The sequence below is a fragment of the Pristis pectinata genome, chromosome 10 (genome assembly GCF_009764475.1).
Source record: "Pristis pectinata isolate sPriPec2 chromosome 10, sPriPec2.1.pri, whole genome shotgun sequence".
Taxonomy (NCBI): Eukaryota; Metazoa; Chordata; class Chondrichthyes; order Rhinopristiformes; family Pristidae; genus Pristis; species Pristis pectinata.
This window is the reverse complement of record NC_067414.1, coordinates 60739917-60758741: the sequence shown is the minus strand read 5'-3', so window position 1 is coordinate 60758741 and position 18825 is coordinate 60739917. Positions and strand designations below refer to the sequence as shown.

General features: G+C 41.2%; 2 protein-coding genes across 4 annotated transcripts in view; one reads left to right on the top strand and one right to left on the bottom strand.

Annotated features, from left to right (window-relative positions):
* Nucleotides 1-6708, top strand: part of otofa (otoferlin a) — a 283609-nt gene extending 276901 nt beyond the window's left edge. For 2 of the 3 annotated variants that reach the window (XM_052024320.1, XM_052024318.1), the window contains 2 exons: nucleotides 643-743; nucleotides 6527-6708. In XM_052024320.1, the coding sequence (XP_051880280.1) occupies nucleotides 643-743; nucleotides 6527-6707 (282 nt within the window). In that variant the 3' untranslated portion in view covers nucleotide 6708. Of the gene's footprint in view, nucleotides 1-642; nucleotides 744-6066; nucleotides 6248-6526 lie in introns of those variants that run through there. The other variant, XM_052024321.1, reaches the window with a different exon arrangement.
* A 1479-nt stretch (nucleotides 6709-8187) lies between these two features.
* drc1 (dynein regulatory complex subunit 1 homolog (Chlamydomonas)) overlaps nucleotides 8188-18825 on the bottom strand; it is a 46753-nt gene continuing 36115 nt past the window's right edge. The window contains exons 14-17 of the mRNA XM_052024322.1: nucleotides 16916-17124; nucleotides 11868-12011; nucleotides 10989-11091; nucleotides 8188-9350 (exon numbers count right to left, since the gene is read on the bottom strand). Of these exons, the coding sequence (XP_051880282.1) occupies nucleotides 9288-9350; nucleotides 10989-11091; nucleotides 11868-12011; nucleotides 16916-17124 (519 nt within the window). The 3' untranslated portion in view covers nucleotides 8188-9287. The remainder of the gene's footprint in view (nucleotides 9351-10988; nucleotides 11092-11867; nucleotides 12012-16915; nucleotides 17125-18825) is intronic.

Sequence of the window (18825 nt, the reverse complement as noted above, 5' to 3'; positions counted from 1 at the left end):
TGTGGGTAGCATTAAGGAGAATCCTAATAGCTTTTATGAGAAACAAAGAAAGAGTAGTTCCTTTTCAGGACCACAAAGGTAAACTATGTGTGGAGCCAGGGGGTGTGAGCAAGATAATAAATAAATACTTCTCATTGGTATTCACCAAGGAGAAGGATGGGGAAGCTGGACTGTTAAGGGAGCAGTATTCTAATATTCAGGAGCATATATGTATCAGGAAGGAGGAAATGTTACAAATATTGGAGCACATCAGACTGGATTAATCCCCAGGGCTTGATGGCACCTATCCCAAGAATGTAATGGAAGCAAGGGAGGAGATTACTGGGGGTCTGATGTCAGTGGTAGGGAAGTTGTTTGAGCAGACTCTGAGGGAATTAAGTTATTTGAAATCCAAATCTTAGTAGAATAATCAGTCATAAAATACTTTAAGAGAATTTTGACATGCACTATACCTTATGACAAGTTTTCAGTCTAGACAATTTATCTTCTCTCTGGGAGCATATCAACATCCTTTTAAAACCATGAACCACCTGTAGCTCAGTCTCTCAGGATGGGTGTTTCCAGTGTAAACACAGGTGCACAGGGATGTGGATGTGAAAGTCATTGCAAACTAACTTCTAACCAAATGCCTTCTGTTTCTAGGGAAAGGTGGAGGCTGAGCTGCACTTGTTGACAGCAGAGGAAGCTGAGAAGAGCCCTGCAGGCCTGGCTCGAAATGAGCCAGATCCTCTGGAGAAGCCAAAGTAAGTCTACCATTCTAGTTCAGTTCATGCCTCCACAATCCAGATCAACATGAAAGCTGCTATATGAGGAATGGTGTGTGTGTTTGGGGAGTGGGGGAGTGGAGAGCGCAGAGCACAGAGCGTAATTCGGTTTATAATCTGTACAGGAGAAAAGATGGCTCTAATTTGAATATTCTCCATTCTGTAGCCTTATTCATAGAGTCACAGGGAGAGACAGGGCAGTGCAGAGACAGACCTTTACACCCACCCAGTCTGTGCCAAGCATCAACCACCCAATAATGCCAGTACCACATTAATACATAGAACAGGACAGCACAGGAGCAGGCCCTTCGGCCCAAGATGTTGTGCTGAACTAATTAAACTAATGATTTGCCTAACTAAATTAAACCCTTCTGCCTACACAATGTCCATAACCCTCCCTTCTCTGCACATTGATGTGCCTATCTTAAACGCCTCTATTTTACTTGCCTCCACGACAATCTCTGGCAGCGCATTCCAGGCACCTACCACTCTCTGTGTTTAAAAAAAACTTAACCCGCACACCTCCTTTGAAGTTACCCCATCTCACCTGAACTGCACACCTAGTATTAGACATTTCGACCCTGGGACAAATGTCTACTCCATCTATGCCTCTCATAATCTTACAAACTTCTATCAGGTCCCCTCAGCCTCCGCCACTGCAGAGAAAACAACCCAAGTCAGTCTAACCTCTCCTCAAGCACATGCCCTCTAATCCAGGCAATATCCTGGTAAACTTGTTCTGCACCCTCTCCAAAGCCTCCACATCGTTCCTGTAATGGGACGACCAGAATTGAATGCAATACTCAGATATGGCCTAACTAGAGTTTTATAAAGCTGCAGCATAACTTCCCAACTAATGCCTTGACTAATAAAGGCCAGCATGCCATATGCCTTCTTTACCACTCTATCAACCTGTGCAGCAACTTTCAGGGAACCCAAGATCCCTCTTGGACCCCAAGATCCCTCTGCTCATCAACACTGTTAAGGGTCTTGTCATTGACAGTGTACTGTCCCTCCATCTGCCATCGCCCATATCTGAAATTGATCTATATCCCGCTGTCTCCTTTGGCAATCTTCTACGCTATCCACACCACCACTAATCTTTGTATCATCTGTGAATTTACTAACCCACCTATCCACATTTTCATCCAGGTCATTTATATATATCACAAAAAGCAGATCCCTGCAGAACACTACTAGTCACAAACTTCCAGCCAGAATAAGTCCCACCACCACCCTTTGTCTTCTATGGGCAAGCCGAGTTGAAACAGCCAAGTCACCATGGATCCCATGCATCTTAATCTTCTGGATGAGCCTCCCATGACGGACCTTGTCAAACCACGTAGACAATATCCACAGCCCCACCTTCATCAATCACCTTTGTCAACTCCGCAAAAAACTTGATCAAGTTAGTAAGACGTGATTTGCCCTGCACAAAGCCATGCTGACTATCTCTAGTTAGGCCATGGTTTTCCAAATGCTTATAAATCCTGTCCCTAAGAATCTTCTCCAGTGACTTCCCTGCCACTGACGTGAGACTCGCCAGTCTATAGTTTCCAGAATTATCCCTATTCCCCTTCTTGAATAACAGAACATTAGCTACTCGCCAGTCCTCCAGGACCTCACCTGTGGCTAGAGAGGACATAAAGATATTGGCCAAGGCCCCAGCAATCTGATCACTTGCCTCTTTCGATAACCTGGGGTATATCCCATTGAACCCTGGGGACTTATCTACCTTAATGTTCTTTAAGAGACCCAACACTACCTCCTCCTTTATCTCGAAATGCCCCAGCAAATTAGCATGCTCCACACCGATCTCCCTATCCTCCACATCCTTCTCCTTCCTTGGTAAATACTGATGCAAAGTACACACTTAGGACCTTCCCATATCCTCCACCTCCAAGCATATGTTCCCTCCTTTATCCTCAAGTGGTCCTACCCACTCCCTAGTTATCCTCTTGCTCTTGATATATGTAAAGAATGCCTTGGGATTCTCTTTAATCCTACTTGCCAAGGACTTTTCATGGCCCCTCCTGGATTTCCTTTCTTGAGTTTTTTTCTGGCTTCTTTATAATCCTCAAGGGCTCTGTATGATCTTAGATTCCTAAGCTTTACATACATTTCCTTTCTCTCCTTGACTAAATTCACCACCTCTCTCGACATCCAAGGTTCCCTTACCTTGCCATCCAAGTACTTCCTTCTTACTGGAACATACCTGTCCTGTACTCCGTGCAGTTGGTCTTTAAACACTCTCCACGTGTCAGATGTGGACTTGCCCAAAAACAGCTGTTCCCAATTTACTCTCCCGAGTTCCTGCCTAATACTTCGGTAATTTTCCCTGCTCCAATACTCTCCTTATTCTGATCTAGAGCTATCTTAAAACTTAAGGAGTTGTGGTCACCGTTCACTAACTGTTCTCCCACTGAAAGGTCGGTCACCTGGCCAGGCTCATTTCCCAATATCAGGTCCAGTACGGCCCCTCCTTTCGGACTACCTACATACTGATTTGAGAAACTCTTTTAAATGCACCTGACAAATTCTGCTCCATCTAAACCTCTTGTACTAAAGAGGTCGCAGTCTATATTAGGGAAGTTGAAGTCACCCATGACAACAACCCTGTTGGTTTTACACCTTTCCCTAATCTGCCTGCATTTCTATTCCTTATTGTCCTGGTGGCTATTGGGGATCTGTAGTATAATCCCACCTTTCTTATTTTTGAGTTCTACCCATACAGACTCAGTGGATGAGCCCTCCATTATGTCCCCTCTGAATGCAGCTGTGATATTGTCCGTGATTAATAGTGCAACTACCCCCCCCCCCTCTTTTACCTCCCTCTCTACCTTTTCTAAAACATCGAAACCCTGGAACATTAAGCATCCTGTCCTGTCCCTCTCTCAACCAAGTCTCTGTAATGGCCACAACATCATCGTTCCATGTACTGATCCATGCTCTAAGTTCATCACCCTTACCCTTAATACTGCTAGCATTAAAATAAATACACTTCAACCTGTCTGTCCCCCTCGTGTCTATTAACTTGCTCCTGCCTGTTCCTTACAGACTTACTGATCATGACATCTCCCTTCCTCTCAATCCCTCCACTTTCTGACTTGGTGCTCTGATTCCCATGCCCCTGCCGAACTAGTTTAAACGTTCCCAAGTAGCATTAGCGAACCTCCCGGCCAGAATATTGGATCCCCTCCAGTTAAGGTGCAACCTGTCCCTCTTGTACAGGTTGCCCCTGCCCCCGGAGAGGTTGCAATGATCCAACAACTTGAAACGCTGCCCCTGGACCAGTTCCTCAGCCACACATTTATCTGTTCTACCATTCTATTCCTGCCCTGACTAGGATGTGGCACCAAGAATAATCCAGAAATTACTACCTTTGAGGTCCTGCTTTTCAGCACTTTCCTAACTCTCTGTACTCACTGCGCAGGACCTCTTCTCCCTTTCTACCTATGTCGTTGACGGCAACATGCACCACAATCTCGAGCTGCTCACCCTCCCCCTTGAGAATATTCTGCAGCCGCTCTGAGACATCCATGACCCTGGCACCCAAGAGACAGCACGCCATCCTGGCGTCTCTTTTGCTGCCACACCAACAACTATTTTAACTTACAGACTTATACAACTGTTCCATTACGCTCCCTAGTGTCCGACCATTCATTAGTATAAGTCCTTTGCTGGTTTGACTTCCCAAAATACATCACCTCACACTTATCTGTATTGTAATCCCTTCTGCCTGCACATGGTCCATATCCCCATCTAAGAGTTTCTTAAACGCCTCAACCATATCTGCCTCCTCTGCCACTGCTGCCACCACCCCCACTCCTGCCCTTGGCAGTGCATTCCAGTCACCCACCACTCTCTGTAAAAGAAATTCTTGTCCCACAGATGTACTTTGAACTTAACCTTCCCCCCCCCCCCCCCCCACCCTCACCTGCAATGCATGCCCTCTAGTGTTAGACATTTCGACCCTGGGGGAAAAGGTAATGGCTGTCTATCTACGCCTCTCATCACTTTGTAAACTTCTATCAGGTCTCCCCTCTGCCTCATCTCTCATTCAAATGAAATGAATATGATTTTATGTCCCTTTGCAAATGATGGTAGCAAAGCCTTCAGTTCTCTCGTAGAGGTAACATAATGTTTAATGAGTGCCTCTGGCAACTAGGGATGACCCCAGTCTGGTTTGGCAAAGCTGGCATACTGAAGCACCTGTTGTCTTGCCCCGGCTCTTGTTTTTACTGTCCTGAGTGCTAACACCTGACATTGCCCCTGTCAAGTTGGCACAGCTCCCATGTCATCTCACAATACCTGTTCCAGGCATAAACTGGGTCTGGTACATTTAGATGAGGCCTGAGAGCTTGCATGTGTGACATTGGCAAGCTGGGCAGTCTTACTGTGGTAGTTGTATTTTAAAAGCACTTTTATATAGAACAAACATCCACAATGTCTGAAGGGTGATGCAGAGAGATCAGTTCCATAAGTGGTACGAGAATACTGAAGTCATTGCAAACAGAATGTGGGATTAGATTTATGAACAATGTGCTGGAGGAACTCTGGGTTAAGCAGCATCCATGGGGGCAATGGAATTGGCAATGATGTTTTGGGTGAAAACCCTGCATCAGGACCAAAAGTGGCAAGGTGAGATGGTCAGTATAAAGAGAAGGGGAGTGGTGAGACAGGATACTGGGGTGATTAGTGGACTGAGGAGGGGTGTAAGATGCCAGGCAAGGGAGTCAAGTGACAGGTGGAGACAGACAAAGAGAAAAGAGAGGTGGGGTGAAAAGTGGAAACACAAAAGCTACCAGTGCTGAAATCTGATCCATTAGGGGAGAGGTGAATCGCAGGTGAAACCAGTACCAGAGGAGCAAGGGTGACCTAAAACTGGCAAACTCAATGTTGATGTCATTGGGTTGCAGATGAAGGATCAGATTAGTTGGAAAAGTGATGGCATAATTTGAAGTATCCTCTTGTGAACATGGGCAAGCATATAATTAGGTGTGTATGTCCTAGATGCTGGAGAACAAGCTGATAAAGGGAAACAAAGTTATGATGAACTACAGAGAGAGTAGGTTTCAGGAAAGTTCTCCCCATTGTTATGAGAAGTTGAAATACTCAGCAGCTCTGGTAGGATGTGTGGTCAGTATCCATTGTCAGAAGTAGGAAAGAGAAGCAGAAAGAAATGTGGCATATGATTTGTTGAAAAAATGCTGAAATTCTACCTGATGCTAACTAGTAACTGTATTGTTTCTTTCTTTCTTTTTCTCCTGGCTTTCTTCCTGCACTACATTTACCTCTTCAGGCGCCCTGACACCAGCTTTATCTGGTTCATGAATCCTCTAAAGTCAATCAGATATTTCATCTGGCATAATTATCGCTGGCTACTTTTGAAGATCCTTGCCCTTGTGCTGCTCCTCCTTCTGTTTGGTCTCTTCCTTTACTCAATGCCTGGTTACATGGTCAAGAAGATGCTTGGAGCATAATGATCACAAAATGGTAGGAAGTTGTTTTGTGGACTGGAAGTCCATAAAAAGTGGTGCTCTCCAGGGTCCATTGACTATTTGTCATGTATATCAATGATTTGGATGTGAATGTACATGGCTTAGTAAGTTTGCAGCTGACACTAAAATAAGTGGTGTTGTTATCAGGATTTACAGGGGGATATTGTTCAGCTGGGTAAGTAGGCTCACATACATGCTCGCACAAGTATCATTCACTACTAACTTCTGTCTTTTGTATTTCTTTATTGCTGCTTCGGACAGTCGACCAGACACATCTTTTATATGGTTTCTCAACCCATTGAAATCCATCAAATACCTCATCTGCACCAGATACAAGTGGCTTATTGTGAAGATTGTTCTGGCTTTGCTGTTGGTGTTCATGATAGGCCTCTTCCTGTACAGCATGCCTGGTTACATGGTGAAGAAGCTACTTGGTGCATGAATCACCATTCCTTGTTGATTACCAATGACATGATAATTTTAATGAATCAATTCTCAGTGTGTGAACTTTAGCAGATAAGGGTATAACAATTTCTGGCAAGTCACTTTGAAAACTTTATCAGCAACCCGTCATCTTTTTTGCGTGCAGTGTCCGGCTCTCCAGGATCAACGTTTAAACGACAGTTAAATGTTATCTTCAGTTTTTGATTCTCATGTGCAAGTACAATTTGCTTGCAAGGTTTTGAGCTTCAGTAATTGTCAAAGATTACATGGCTATCAATTTGGTTGAGCAATTTCCTACATTTTCTTTTGTATGCTTAAAGAAATTTACTTGTTTCAACCAATGCATGTTGTCCATCCGCTGATCAGGAAAAACTACAAATGGTGAATTCTTGGCTGTTTCCTTTCACCGCTGCCGGCCTTGGTCATCTTAAGCAGACCTCATTAAGTTACCAAATCTTCAACCCTGGAAGGTAAATTTTCACTCTGCTTTTGTCAAAACACCTCAACCTGAAGTTTTATATCTTTATGGGGGCAAAAAACATTTGGCTCATGTACTCTTAGGACTCCAACATTTAGTCCTTGAAGCTAGCAAGCAGAAACACAACTCATGCAACTGATGGAAACATTAATGTACATTTTATCCATTCCAAGAGACACTATTCATCACCATTAAACAAATATTCTCACACACCAATTTCATTTTTGCATTCATGACTTTCTTACTTCCTCACAAGAATTGACAAGACACCAAAATGTAAAACATAATAAGTGGGAGACATCTTAACACACAGATCGATCAAGACTTCTCTCAGTGGACTACAAATCTCTTCCCTGAAGGGTATGTGAGAGCAGAGTCACTGAGTATGCCTAAGCCAACCTAATGAACTTCAACATCACATTGCACAACATGAATGGTCACATCTTCAAAACTTAACCGTGAGCATGCCATTTCATGGAACCTCAGCTGAACAAGCATCCAGAATTTAATTATCATTGGACTGGGTATTTCTGGTCAAGGAAAACAAACCCACATGAACATCTAACAAACACGAGAGAGTAGGTGAGAGCATATTTAGCCATGCTAACTGATCAATCTCTATTCTTTCAGCTCAACTCCCAAAATAAAGTAGCACTTAAGGTTGATTGCATTGCAAGTAAATGGCAGACAGCATGCCCTCCATAATACTGAAGTTCTCTTTGCTTTTTAATTGGCAGTTGCCTCTTTGTAATACATTCCTCATGTGTACATTGTGAAATTAACTTTTGGTTTCTGTTGTGAGAACAATGCAATTAAATATTAATATTTGAAATAAAGTTTTGAAAACAACTGAATCAACACGTGGATATCCAGCTTCTGAAGATTCATGACAATTGCATTATTAATTTGTTCTTTTAGTGGAACCCTGAACTGAACAGGTTAACTTATGAAGAGAAAGTTCATCCTCTTCTCATTGGCATTTAGCATCTTATTGAAATATAGAAAGATCCTCGCTTCATAGTGTAGTTGCATGGATCACATTTTCTGAAAAGGGGTGGAAGAGGAAGGAAGGCTAACATTGAAGATTTTTTGGATCAGTAAGAAATTCAAGCATGTAATGTTCAGACAGGTAACTTGTCCCAAGGTGAAACATCAGCCATGATCTTATTCAATTCTGCATGAGACTTTACAATCATGTCTATTTCTGCTTTATTTTCTAGTGAAAGATGCAACAGATCAGACATTCTTGATTTATTTTACCACACCATGACCATCAAAAACTCAAAACTGAATATTTTGCTTGTTTAGATGCTCTTTGCCTATTTCCAGCTTTCCCCCCGCCACAACTCAACAACTGTGCTGTCATATTCTGCTAAGTATTTACAACATTATATATCAATGCTCAATGAGCGGCCAGCAGGCAACCAGAACTACAAATGCAAAACCATCTTTCTCTTGACCAAGTTTCTGACAAGAGGCCAGACTCTCATCATTTATAGTTTCTGTGAATGATTATCATGGAATTGCACAAGTCACTTATACAAATTAACTCTTTGTTAACATCACATCTCCAATTACCAAATGCTGATTTCAACTTCAGTCAACAGCACAAGAAGCAATTCTTTCAAGCAGCATGCCTCTGTTTGCAGACACGTTTAGAAGGGTACAGGAACTGTTCATGGGATGTGATTTATGGGCTCGTGTCTCTCAGTTGACTTGCTGCTCTTTATCACTAACCAGAAACCATCAATCACAACAGAAAAGTGATTAAAATTCAGCTTCATTTTAACATTTCTCATGAATCATATTTGACAATTAGTTTGCCAGTTATATTACCAAATTACACATAGAAATAGATTACTAACAGTTACAAAAATATTAAGATAAAGAATTAGCACTGGAGGAATGATTTAAAACTATTTATTTCTAACCAATAACCATCTATTAGTCTTAAAGGGCTACAACTCATATTGTCCTTAATAGAGGGGTGGAAAATGCATTCCATAGCACATGTGAAGTCCACTGAAAACGCCAATAAATCACCGATTGCTCATCTTCAGGGCGAATTGTGCATGCTGTAAGTTCTTCTATGTTAATGGTTTATCTCTGCTCAAAATTAAATTGCATCAGTTGTGTTGGTGGAATCTCAAGCTCATTGTTCACCTAGGGGGTAAAAACGAAACACAATATTTTCAGTTCAACACAGCATTTCTACTGGTCTGTAGATGTCTTTTTTCAAAGCAAGGTAAAAATTTCACTTTATGCACTGTCTGCAAGCCCATTACGCAGCACCTAGTTCCCCAATTTATTAACAACTCAATCCTATCCCATCCACGACAAAGCAGCTCAATTGATCGGTACTTGTTGCAACTTATTATGTGGCTGCTATCACTCCACAACACCACTACAATCAAGTTTATATATCATTCTCACTTGCAAGTAAATGATCATACCGCCAACAACAGAGTCAAAGTCCCTCAACTGGCCAGACAACCACACTGCAAATTTGACTTCATTAGTGCAAGCACTTTGTCTGCAATAAATACTAGTTTTATCAATAACACTGTATCTATAAGTGAATACAAATGAAAAATACATTATTCTACATGCCATCCTTGAGGAAGACACTAATCCAACAAGATATTATATTTTTTTGAAACTGCTTAAGTAAAATAGTTGGCTCTACAGACTGAAGTGCATCAATGTTAACAGGAACAGAACAGAAAAAAAGCACCTGAAAATAATGCATTTGGCATTAACTTTAAATGGATGACACTAAAAATGAGAACAATGAATATCCTAGTGGATGTGAATTCTCCAGTGATCATGGTGGTAGTAGGAGTGGTCAATACATCAAGCTCACCTGCTTTTCAATGATATCTCAACTGATTCCATGCAACTTTTCCCATAATTCCCTTAGTCCAATAATTGGTTCAACAATTCAATATCCACAATGCTCAGATATATGAAATTACAAACATGTACAACTCTAAGGGGGAAAAAAACCTCTTTATCCCAGTCTGAACTGGGATAGATTTCTCAGATTTATGCCTGATAGTTTTGGATTTTCCAACCTAACAAAATAGCCCCACACACACTGTCAATCTCCATCAGGATTCTAAATGCCCCTATGGGATCACATATCAATTTTCTGAATTTGAGAATGGACCTAGACTATTCCATCTTGTTTCATCGGCTAAACCCCTCATTCCAGAAATTCATTTAATACAACCACACACAGCCTCCAGTCAACTATGAAGATAGAAATTACACACATTTGCCTTCCTAAATTTTGCTGTAGTGGGAAGTTGATTTTGTGTAGTTCATGAACAAGCACACTATGACATTCTGTACAGCAACATTTATTCGTCTCTCACCAATTCTCTCTGCCAAAATAAATAACTTCAAATTTTCCAACATTACACCTCAGCTTGCAGCAACTTCATCTCCACTGAAGTGTGTGCTCAAAGTCTCAAGGACTGGCGATTGATCAGTTGGGCACTGTTTCTAACACTCAAAGAATTTCACCTGGTAAATTACTCTAATACAAAACAAAGTGTTGCTAATGCTCAGCAGTTCAGTCAGCATTTGTAGAGAAAGAAACAAAATTTCCAATGAAGGAATAAAGTGACATGTTAAATGCATCCACAACACTGCAGTTTGTATCTCTCAGTGGTCATGAGGCAAAAGTGCAAATCAGCAAATGTTATCAGTGGAACTACGCCTTACTAAGAGAGCTGTTTCAATGCCTCCAGTAGGAAAATAGGAGAAAAAAAACATTGTACATGATGAATCACTTACCATAGAATGCATGTACTGCTGCAATAATAACCTGAACTCTGCATTTTGCTGAGCAAGGGTGCACTTCTCATTGTTTAAGTTTGCTCTTTTGACCAATATTTGGCTGTAAAAGAGAAAATATTACATGCTGTTCACTCAATATTGTTCTTGTATGCAGACCCAATGTCAGCAACGAATTAAAAATGAAGATGTATATCCGTAACAGATCAGTAGAGAATTCCGCAAACCTGCTCCTATCCCCAAATGGGAATTAAAAATTAACCTCAATGTACCCTTAATCATAGATTTTCACCCAGAGAATGGTTGGTGCATGGAATGCGCTGCCTGGGATGGTGGTGGCGGCGGAGGCTGATACATTGATCAAGTTCAAGACATTGTTAGATAAGCATATGGAGGAATTTAAGATAGATGGATATGTGGGAGGAAGGGGTTAGATAGTCTTAGGTGTGGTTTGAAGGTCAGGTTTGAATGGTGGGCCAAAGGGCCTGTATTGTGCTGTATTGTTCTATGGTTCTATATTGAATGTCACGTTCACTGCCGGGGCAAAGCTTCAAAGCTAAAATGCCCCATGCTTGTTCAAACACTCTTAGGGGTCCAAGCTACAAGCAATTATTCTTTAAAAGACTCCACTGAGGTAAAAGAGCTGCATGTTGCACAAAGGTCAACTTAAATATTTATCAAAAAAATTTTATATGCATTCCGTAACTTACTGTATTGGTACAAATCACATAAATTAGACTTACAAAACAGCAAAATAAAGGAAATTATAGGCCAATCAAAAATTGAAATTATTTTCCTGTTCAGTTTCATGAGACTAAATTTGATTTGTAGCATTGTTTCATTAGATAGTGTGCTCTGCTTGAAATGTGAGATACTTACAAGTATTTGCCCAATGCATCCTCGAGACAATTCCAGACCTTCAATTTGTTCTCAGAGATTACCTTTGCCATGGCATTCCAGTATGCGCTATCTTGAGAGCTATTTCTCTCCTTCTCAGTGGATGTTTTGGCCTGCACTTTATCCCTTGAGAAAATAAACCCAGTAAAGCGTTGTTGGAAAATTCTGTCACCTTATGTTCAAATACTTTAAAGTTGATCGAAGTCAAATGGAAAAAACACTAATGAATACCTGTCCAGATTTTCTGCAGTTTTGAAGAGAATATAAAATGAGTTAAACTTTCAATCTGCTTTTCTCTTTTATTCATGCATGGGATTATATACATGGGATGTGCCTGTCACTGGCTAGGCCAGCATTTGATGGCCATCTCTAACTTTCCTCCAGAAGATGGAGGCAAGCCACTCCTTGAACCACTGCAGTGAAGGAACTCCCACAGCACTTTGCAGTTTAGAGTGGCTTGCTGGGCCATTTGAGAGGACCATTAGTACAAATGCATTTCTGGGGGTATGGAACTTCATTTATATTTTGGGATATGGGCTTCGTTGACAAGGTGAGCATTTGTTGCCCATCTCTAAGTGAGCACGAGAAGTTGGGTGCAACTTCAACTGTAGGTACTCCCACAGTGTTGTTGGACAGGAGGTACCAGGATTCAGACCCAGTGACGATGAAGGAACAGCTATCTACTTCCAAGTCAGGATGTTGCATACTTAGTAGGAGAACCTCTAGGTGGGTGTTTTAGTTCTTCTTGGTGGTATGAGAAGTGCTCATTGTGGGATTTGGACTCACATTTTGGGATCTCTGGTATGGTCCTCTGGATTACCAGTCTAGCAATACAACAGGAATTCTGCTGTATTCTTTCAATGACACTGAAAGAAAAAATAAGGAGTTATATCCAGCTTGCAGGTCTTGAAACCTGGTAGCCAGAAACAAAACAAGGATGTGTGAGATCACCATTCCAATCAAGAAAGTAAAATGAAGAACAGTGATGAAGAGAACCTTCAAGAGAAGCACAGTAAAATAAAACATCAGAACAAAGCCTCAAATAGAAGGTGTGACTAGATCATGAAAATTCATGAACGCAGGGCTACGTACCAGAAAGACAAAACTGAATGCTGTTACGGACTCAGTGAAAGTCCCTTTAAGATAGAGTGTGTGTGTGTGTATATGTGTGTGTGGGGCGTGCTTACGTCAATAGAAGATAAAGGACATAATGACGTTGTTGAAGAAGTTAGAAGAAGAAGAAAGGAGAGAGAGAGAGAGGGAGAGAGACACCAGCCTGCTTGTTTTCTCTATCGATGGATGAGAAACAATAACTGTGTTTGCTACTGAAATCCATGTATGGAAGTTGGAAGTAATCCGGTGGAGTTCACTTTGTTGCTGACCTGTAGAAGGAAACAGGTATTTGTGTGTGGACGACCACGATTCGGATGCTTTTCGGGGTGAGGAAGTCACTACCGAGTAAACGCTGGAGTGTCGTTTGGGTTCCATCATGGAACATTTGGATTTCGTATTTACTCTCCCTATGTTTCTCTACATCTTATCTTCAGACAACGGTGGTTGTTGAAGAAGCCCTTGCTCATGTTTCACCTTATGGCTTGCGGAACTGAACTTTAAGAACCATTCCGGAACTGGGAATTTTGGACTTTGTCACACACACACACACACACACACACACACACACACACGAAGAGTTTAGGTTTGGGGTTAACGTTCGAGGTTTAACATTTTTGAATTCTAACATACTAACATTTTTACTTTTATTTTACGTATTATCATAAGTAGTGATTAATAAAATAGTTTTTAACACTGAATCATGCTCAGTGTGTTTCTTTTGTTGCTGGTTCGTGACAATGCTTATAAAAAGGTTTTTAAAATATTATCTAAAAACTATGGGTATGAGGCTTCGTAATAATTTTGAGGCCACATCAATGATCCCCAAAGCTTTCCTGAAATTACTTTCAGTTTCAGCATTCTCTACCATATTACAACATTATATCGATGATTTGTAATTTGTTTAATTTTAATCAATTTTTTGTTCGTAGCTGACTTGGTAAGAACATTTATTTAGAGGGATTACTAATTCCCCTGTATGACAAAAAAAAACCTGACTACTTAAACTTAATTGCAAATAATGTGATAAGTCTTATAATCAAACACAAAGGATGCTTCAAAAATAAATTGTAGCAATAATAAAATCCCACCTTCCTGAGAAAGTACTTTTTGGCAATTAAATAAAGTGGTACCAAGCCAAACCAAACACACAAGTAATCAGTGACGTATGTTGCAAAACATGTGAAACCAGCTTCAACCCTGACCACGATCAACTTCCTCCCATCTCCTGCATCAGGCGTTTTCTCATTTTGGGTGGAAGATAAAAATTTTGCTGTTTGAATGAAGGACCTAGGGTCTGCTAGAGCAGTAGTTTTCAACCTTTTTCATGCTGCAGCCCCCCAGAACATGTCCTTGTTAGATGGTGGACCCCCAAAGCCCACAAAATCAAACAATCGATAATTCATGCATACATCACTTAAGTTACTGCACATCGGCCCTATTGAAATAGTGACTATTTCAACCACCGATAATTACCAGCGATGTCTTTCAGTGTTCAGTTCAATGTGAAGGTTGTGCCTGTTTTGCACTGCAGAGTTTTTCCAAACGTGGTGGTATGTGCGACAAACATATGCGTATGTCATCCTCAATATTCAGTCTTGATCTGTATTTGGTTTTCACGGCAGTGACTGCAGAAAATGCTATTTCGCACAAGTAAGTGGTTGCAAATGGTAACAGAACATTGACGGCTTTGCCGGACAGCAGTGGATACTCCTGGGAACGTGCTATCCAGAACGACAACAGTGACATTCGGTTGAACTGCAAGCGCAAAGTCCTGTCAGATGACAGTTCAGCCAATTCTTCTTGTTCACGTCCAGTTAAATCAGTAAGCATGCAGTCAAAAGGATTTGGAATCCAATCAAACATGCTCGTGTCATTGTCGCCGAGATACTCATGGAAATAATGTGACAGCTGTTGAATATGGTTCAAAACGGTGCTCACAATGGCCTCTGTCTTAGGCTCGTTCACTGTCAGAAAGTCAGCCAGCAACGGAAACATATCATAGACGCCTTGCTCGCATCTTCCCTTCCAGATACAGAGTTTTTTTCTGGAAGGCATTGATTTTGTCATGCGTCTTCAGAACATCTGAGCCAGGTCCTTCTATCATTTGCAAGGATATTCAAAATGTTGAAAATATCTGCAAGATAAGCTAATCTGGCAACCCATGTCTCATCTGCCAAGAACTGTGCCAATGATCTGTTATGCTCATTTAGAAAAATGAGCAGTTCATCTCGCAATTCATATACACGCTGCACAACGCGGCCTCGTGACAGCCACCTGACTTCTGTATGTAGCAACAAGTGCTTATGCTCGGCTTCCACTTCACGGCATATGTTTTCAAACAAGCGATGACTGAGCGGCCTGGCTTTGATAAAGTCAATGATTTTAATGCACGTGGAAAACACGTCTGCAAGATTTTCATCCATATCCTTTGCAGCCAAAGCCTCACGATGAATCCTGCAGTGGGTTGCTGCTACATGTGGAGCTACTTCTTTCACTCGTGCGACTAGACCCGACTTCTGTCCCGTCATTGCGGCAGCACCATCTGTGCATACTCCAATACACTGTGTCCACGTCAATGCCGATCGTACAAAAAAAAGTGTCAAGCACACGGAAAAGTTCTTCACCGGTTGTATGCCCTGGGAGCACCTTGCAAAACAAAAAGTCTTCCAAAGCCTCTCCTTCCCAGCAATATCGAACATGAACCAACAACTGCGCAGCACTGGCAACATCAGTACTTTCATCGAGCTGAATTGCAAATCTGACTTGCTGAAGACATGCTATCAGCTGGCTCTGTTTATCTTCCGCCATATCGCCAATTCTTCTGCTTACTGTGTTACCAGACAGTGCAATGGCTTTCAGTTTTTGACTGGATTCTTTTCCCAGTACAACTTTGCACATATCTACTGCTGCAGGCAGTATAAGTTCTTCTCCAATTGTGAGAGGCTTTCTGGAACGTGCTATTCGTAATGCTACCAAATATGATGCGCGAAGAACCTTCTCATTTACAGTGGCGCAGGCTGTCATTTTGCCTTTCTGCTTGAGGTACAGCTCCTTTTGCCACTCAAAATATTCCTTCGGCTTACTGCAATATCTGGATGCACTGTTGTTAAATGGCATTTCAATTTCGCTGGTTTCATTGCATCGTTGGACAGTGTTTGCAAACACAACACAGAGAGGTTGGTTCGCATTTGTCCCCACTGCGATGAAGCCAAATGAAATGCATTCTGGATCGTACTTGCGTTTTCTCCTCTTTCGGTCACCCTTATCCCCTTCGTCATCAGAATCTTCCGGTTTCTGGTCAGCTTTTCTCTTCAGAAATTTCTCCATACTCAGCTATACACGCTGGACAGTTTAATTACTATTACTGATAAACAAAATTATCAAAACTAATCTAAAATTTACACGCTTGCGCACTTTTCGTTTAACAGTGACGTCACTGTGGCGTAAATGCACGGTAAGTAAGCAATATTATTAAGGCATACCAACAACGTCACTCAGTCTCGCTAATACTACAGTGCACAACAGAATAGCAGTGAGTAATGAACACTACTGACTACTCTGACTACACAAATCGAATATTAAGCGGCAGCTTACCAGAAGGGAACACCGTCTAAATCTCTAAGATTGTCGCCTATAACAGACAGAATAGATATGGCCGATTTTCTGAATAGTGGAAAACTGGAGCAAACAGGTAAGCTACATCTTTGTAACAGGTCACTTTTCCATTTTTTTTCTTGGCTTGCTCGCGGACCCCCAGCAACCCGCTGCAGACCCCTGGGGTTGAAAACCTCTGTGCTAGAGTACATGTTCTCTTCCTTCGATTACTCCCTCCAGAAGACAAAGGTAGAAAGTATAAAGTACTAAAATGCCTTTAAAGCCAAACAATACTTTAGGCTTGAGATGTAGAGATCACATACCTTGCTTGCTGATTGTCCTCAAGGAAAAGTCTTAAAGTTCTGAGAATGTCATTGGGGTGAACAAGTTGTAACCGCTGCTGGGATAGCAAATCTACACAAGCTTTGGTCTTTTGCTCTTCATCTTCAGTTATGCATACTTCTACTTCTTGATCAGCTTGTATTTCTGCTACTACCTCTTCATCAAGCTGCTGCAACAATATGTCCGTCTCCTAAAAGCAATGAATGCATCCACTTACAGAAGAGGAATCAATACTGCTAATCCTCAAAATATCAATATAACGTTGCACTAAATTATCAGTTTATACTAAAATAGAGATAATATTTTTACATTCAAAGTAAAGATTACACCCTCAACATGTCTGTGCATCTTTTTATTTCCTTTGTTCCTCCATTAACCTGCAGCACTTCCAGGTCCCATCTCCCACTGATAGTGCTTCCCACTAACTGTCTCAATCCATTTTCTGGAAATCTCCCTTATTTCACATATCCACCTGATTGACTGAAACTTGTATCATCTCAAGCCTCTCATCATTGCCTTTCCTTCCCTCATCCCTTAGTAAAAGTACTTTGGGATTCTCTACTACAACGTATATTGTAATGATCAAAGCCATCACCTGCAACCAACGAGTCGCTGTCCCAAGCTGTAGTTAACAGCATTCTTGTCATCCTATTTCACCCCAAGCCAAATTTACAATGCCATTTCTTCTCCCTCACAAGAACCACCGACATGATATCAGTTCTCCTCACTTCCTTCCGCAGCTCACCTTCTGCAGAAGCCACACTCCAGCCTCGTCATCGCCAGACTCGAGCCCGTAATCCATCCTCCACAAACTTCATATCATCTAAAAAGACTGCTTACTACACTCTTAACCATTCCTACCATAGCACAATTTCTTTTTGATCTAATCCTGCAATGTTTAGTAATTTAAAATTCAAACCTTTTGTTTATATCCCTTTGCTACTTTGCATTTTCCGATCACTGCAACCACTCCAGCCTCAACAATCACTGAAGGTCTGTCCTGCTCTTCTATCTTGAGCTTTTCCAAAGGAACTTCCTGAAACTTAACTCTTGGACAGAGCTTTAAACTAGCTCTTTGGATATTTCTGGTGAAGGGTCAATGACTTGAAACATTGAACCTGTTTTCCTTTCTACAGATGCTGGCCAAGCTGTTGAATGTTCCCAACATTTTTCGTATTTGCTCCTAATGCTTCCTCTGACTTAGTAATTTCTGACTTGTTGCACTTCTGAGAATCACTTCTCAAATTTTTATTATGTTCAATGCCAACTTTTCATTGCCGAATCTTAAGTAACAGCCGATGGTACAAGAGTCAATGTTCTGAGCTTCAATAAACTGCAGCCATGAGTCAATTTTTTAGTCTGTAACGAAAACAAACGCACAACGAAGCCTTCAGCAACTCTGGAACATCCACACAAAAGTAATTTTATCTGCAAGTCCCAAAACTGCTATCAGGAATTCAGTGCTTCTCCATTAGCTGCACTCTTGTTGCAGCTCTTTCCATCACAATCGAAGTCAGAAAATTGAAGAAAAATGCAGGCATTCGCCAATTAGTCTCAGAGTAAATGTTACACCTTGTTACGAGGTAGAGTAAACATATGACAGTGACTAAGGCATGATCAATGCTTAGCAAAGAATTTATATTAACTCTAATTCATTTGCATACATTTCAAAACATAAGTTACATTACAATTCTTTATAAAAAGTGATATTCAGCTTCTACCTTAATCTTAAGCAGATCCTAATTATTTAGTGTTCAATAAAATGTTCAAAACAACTAAAAATTGAGCTTTTCCTGATTTAATAATTATCCTTGATTGAATATTCCATCAATGACTTTGCAGCTGCTGCATGTCAGAGATCTACTTTTATTGTTACTAGAAATGGGAAAGC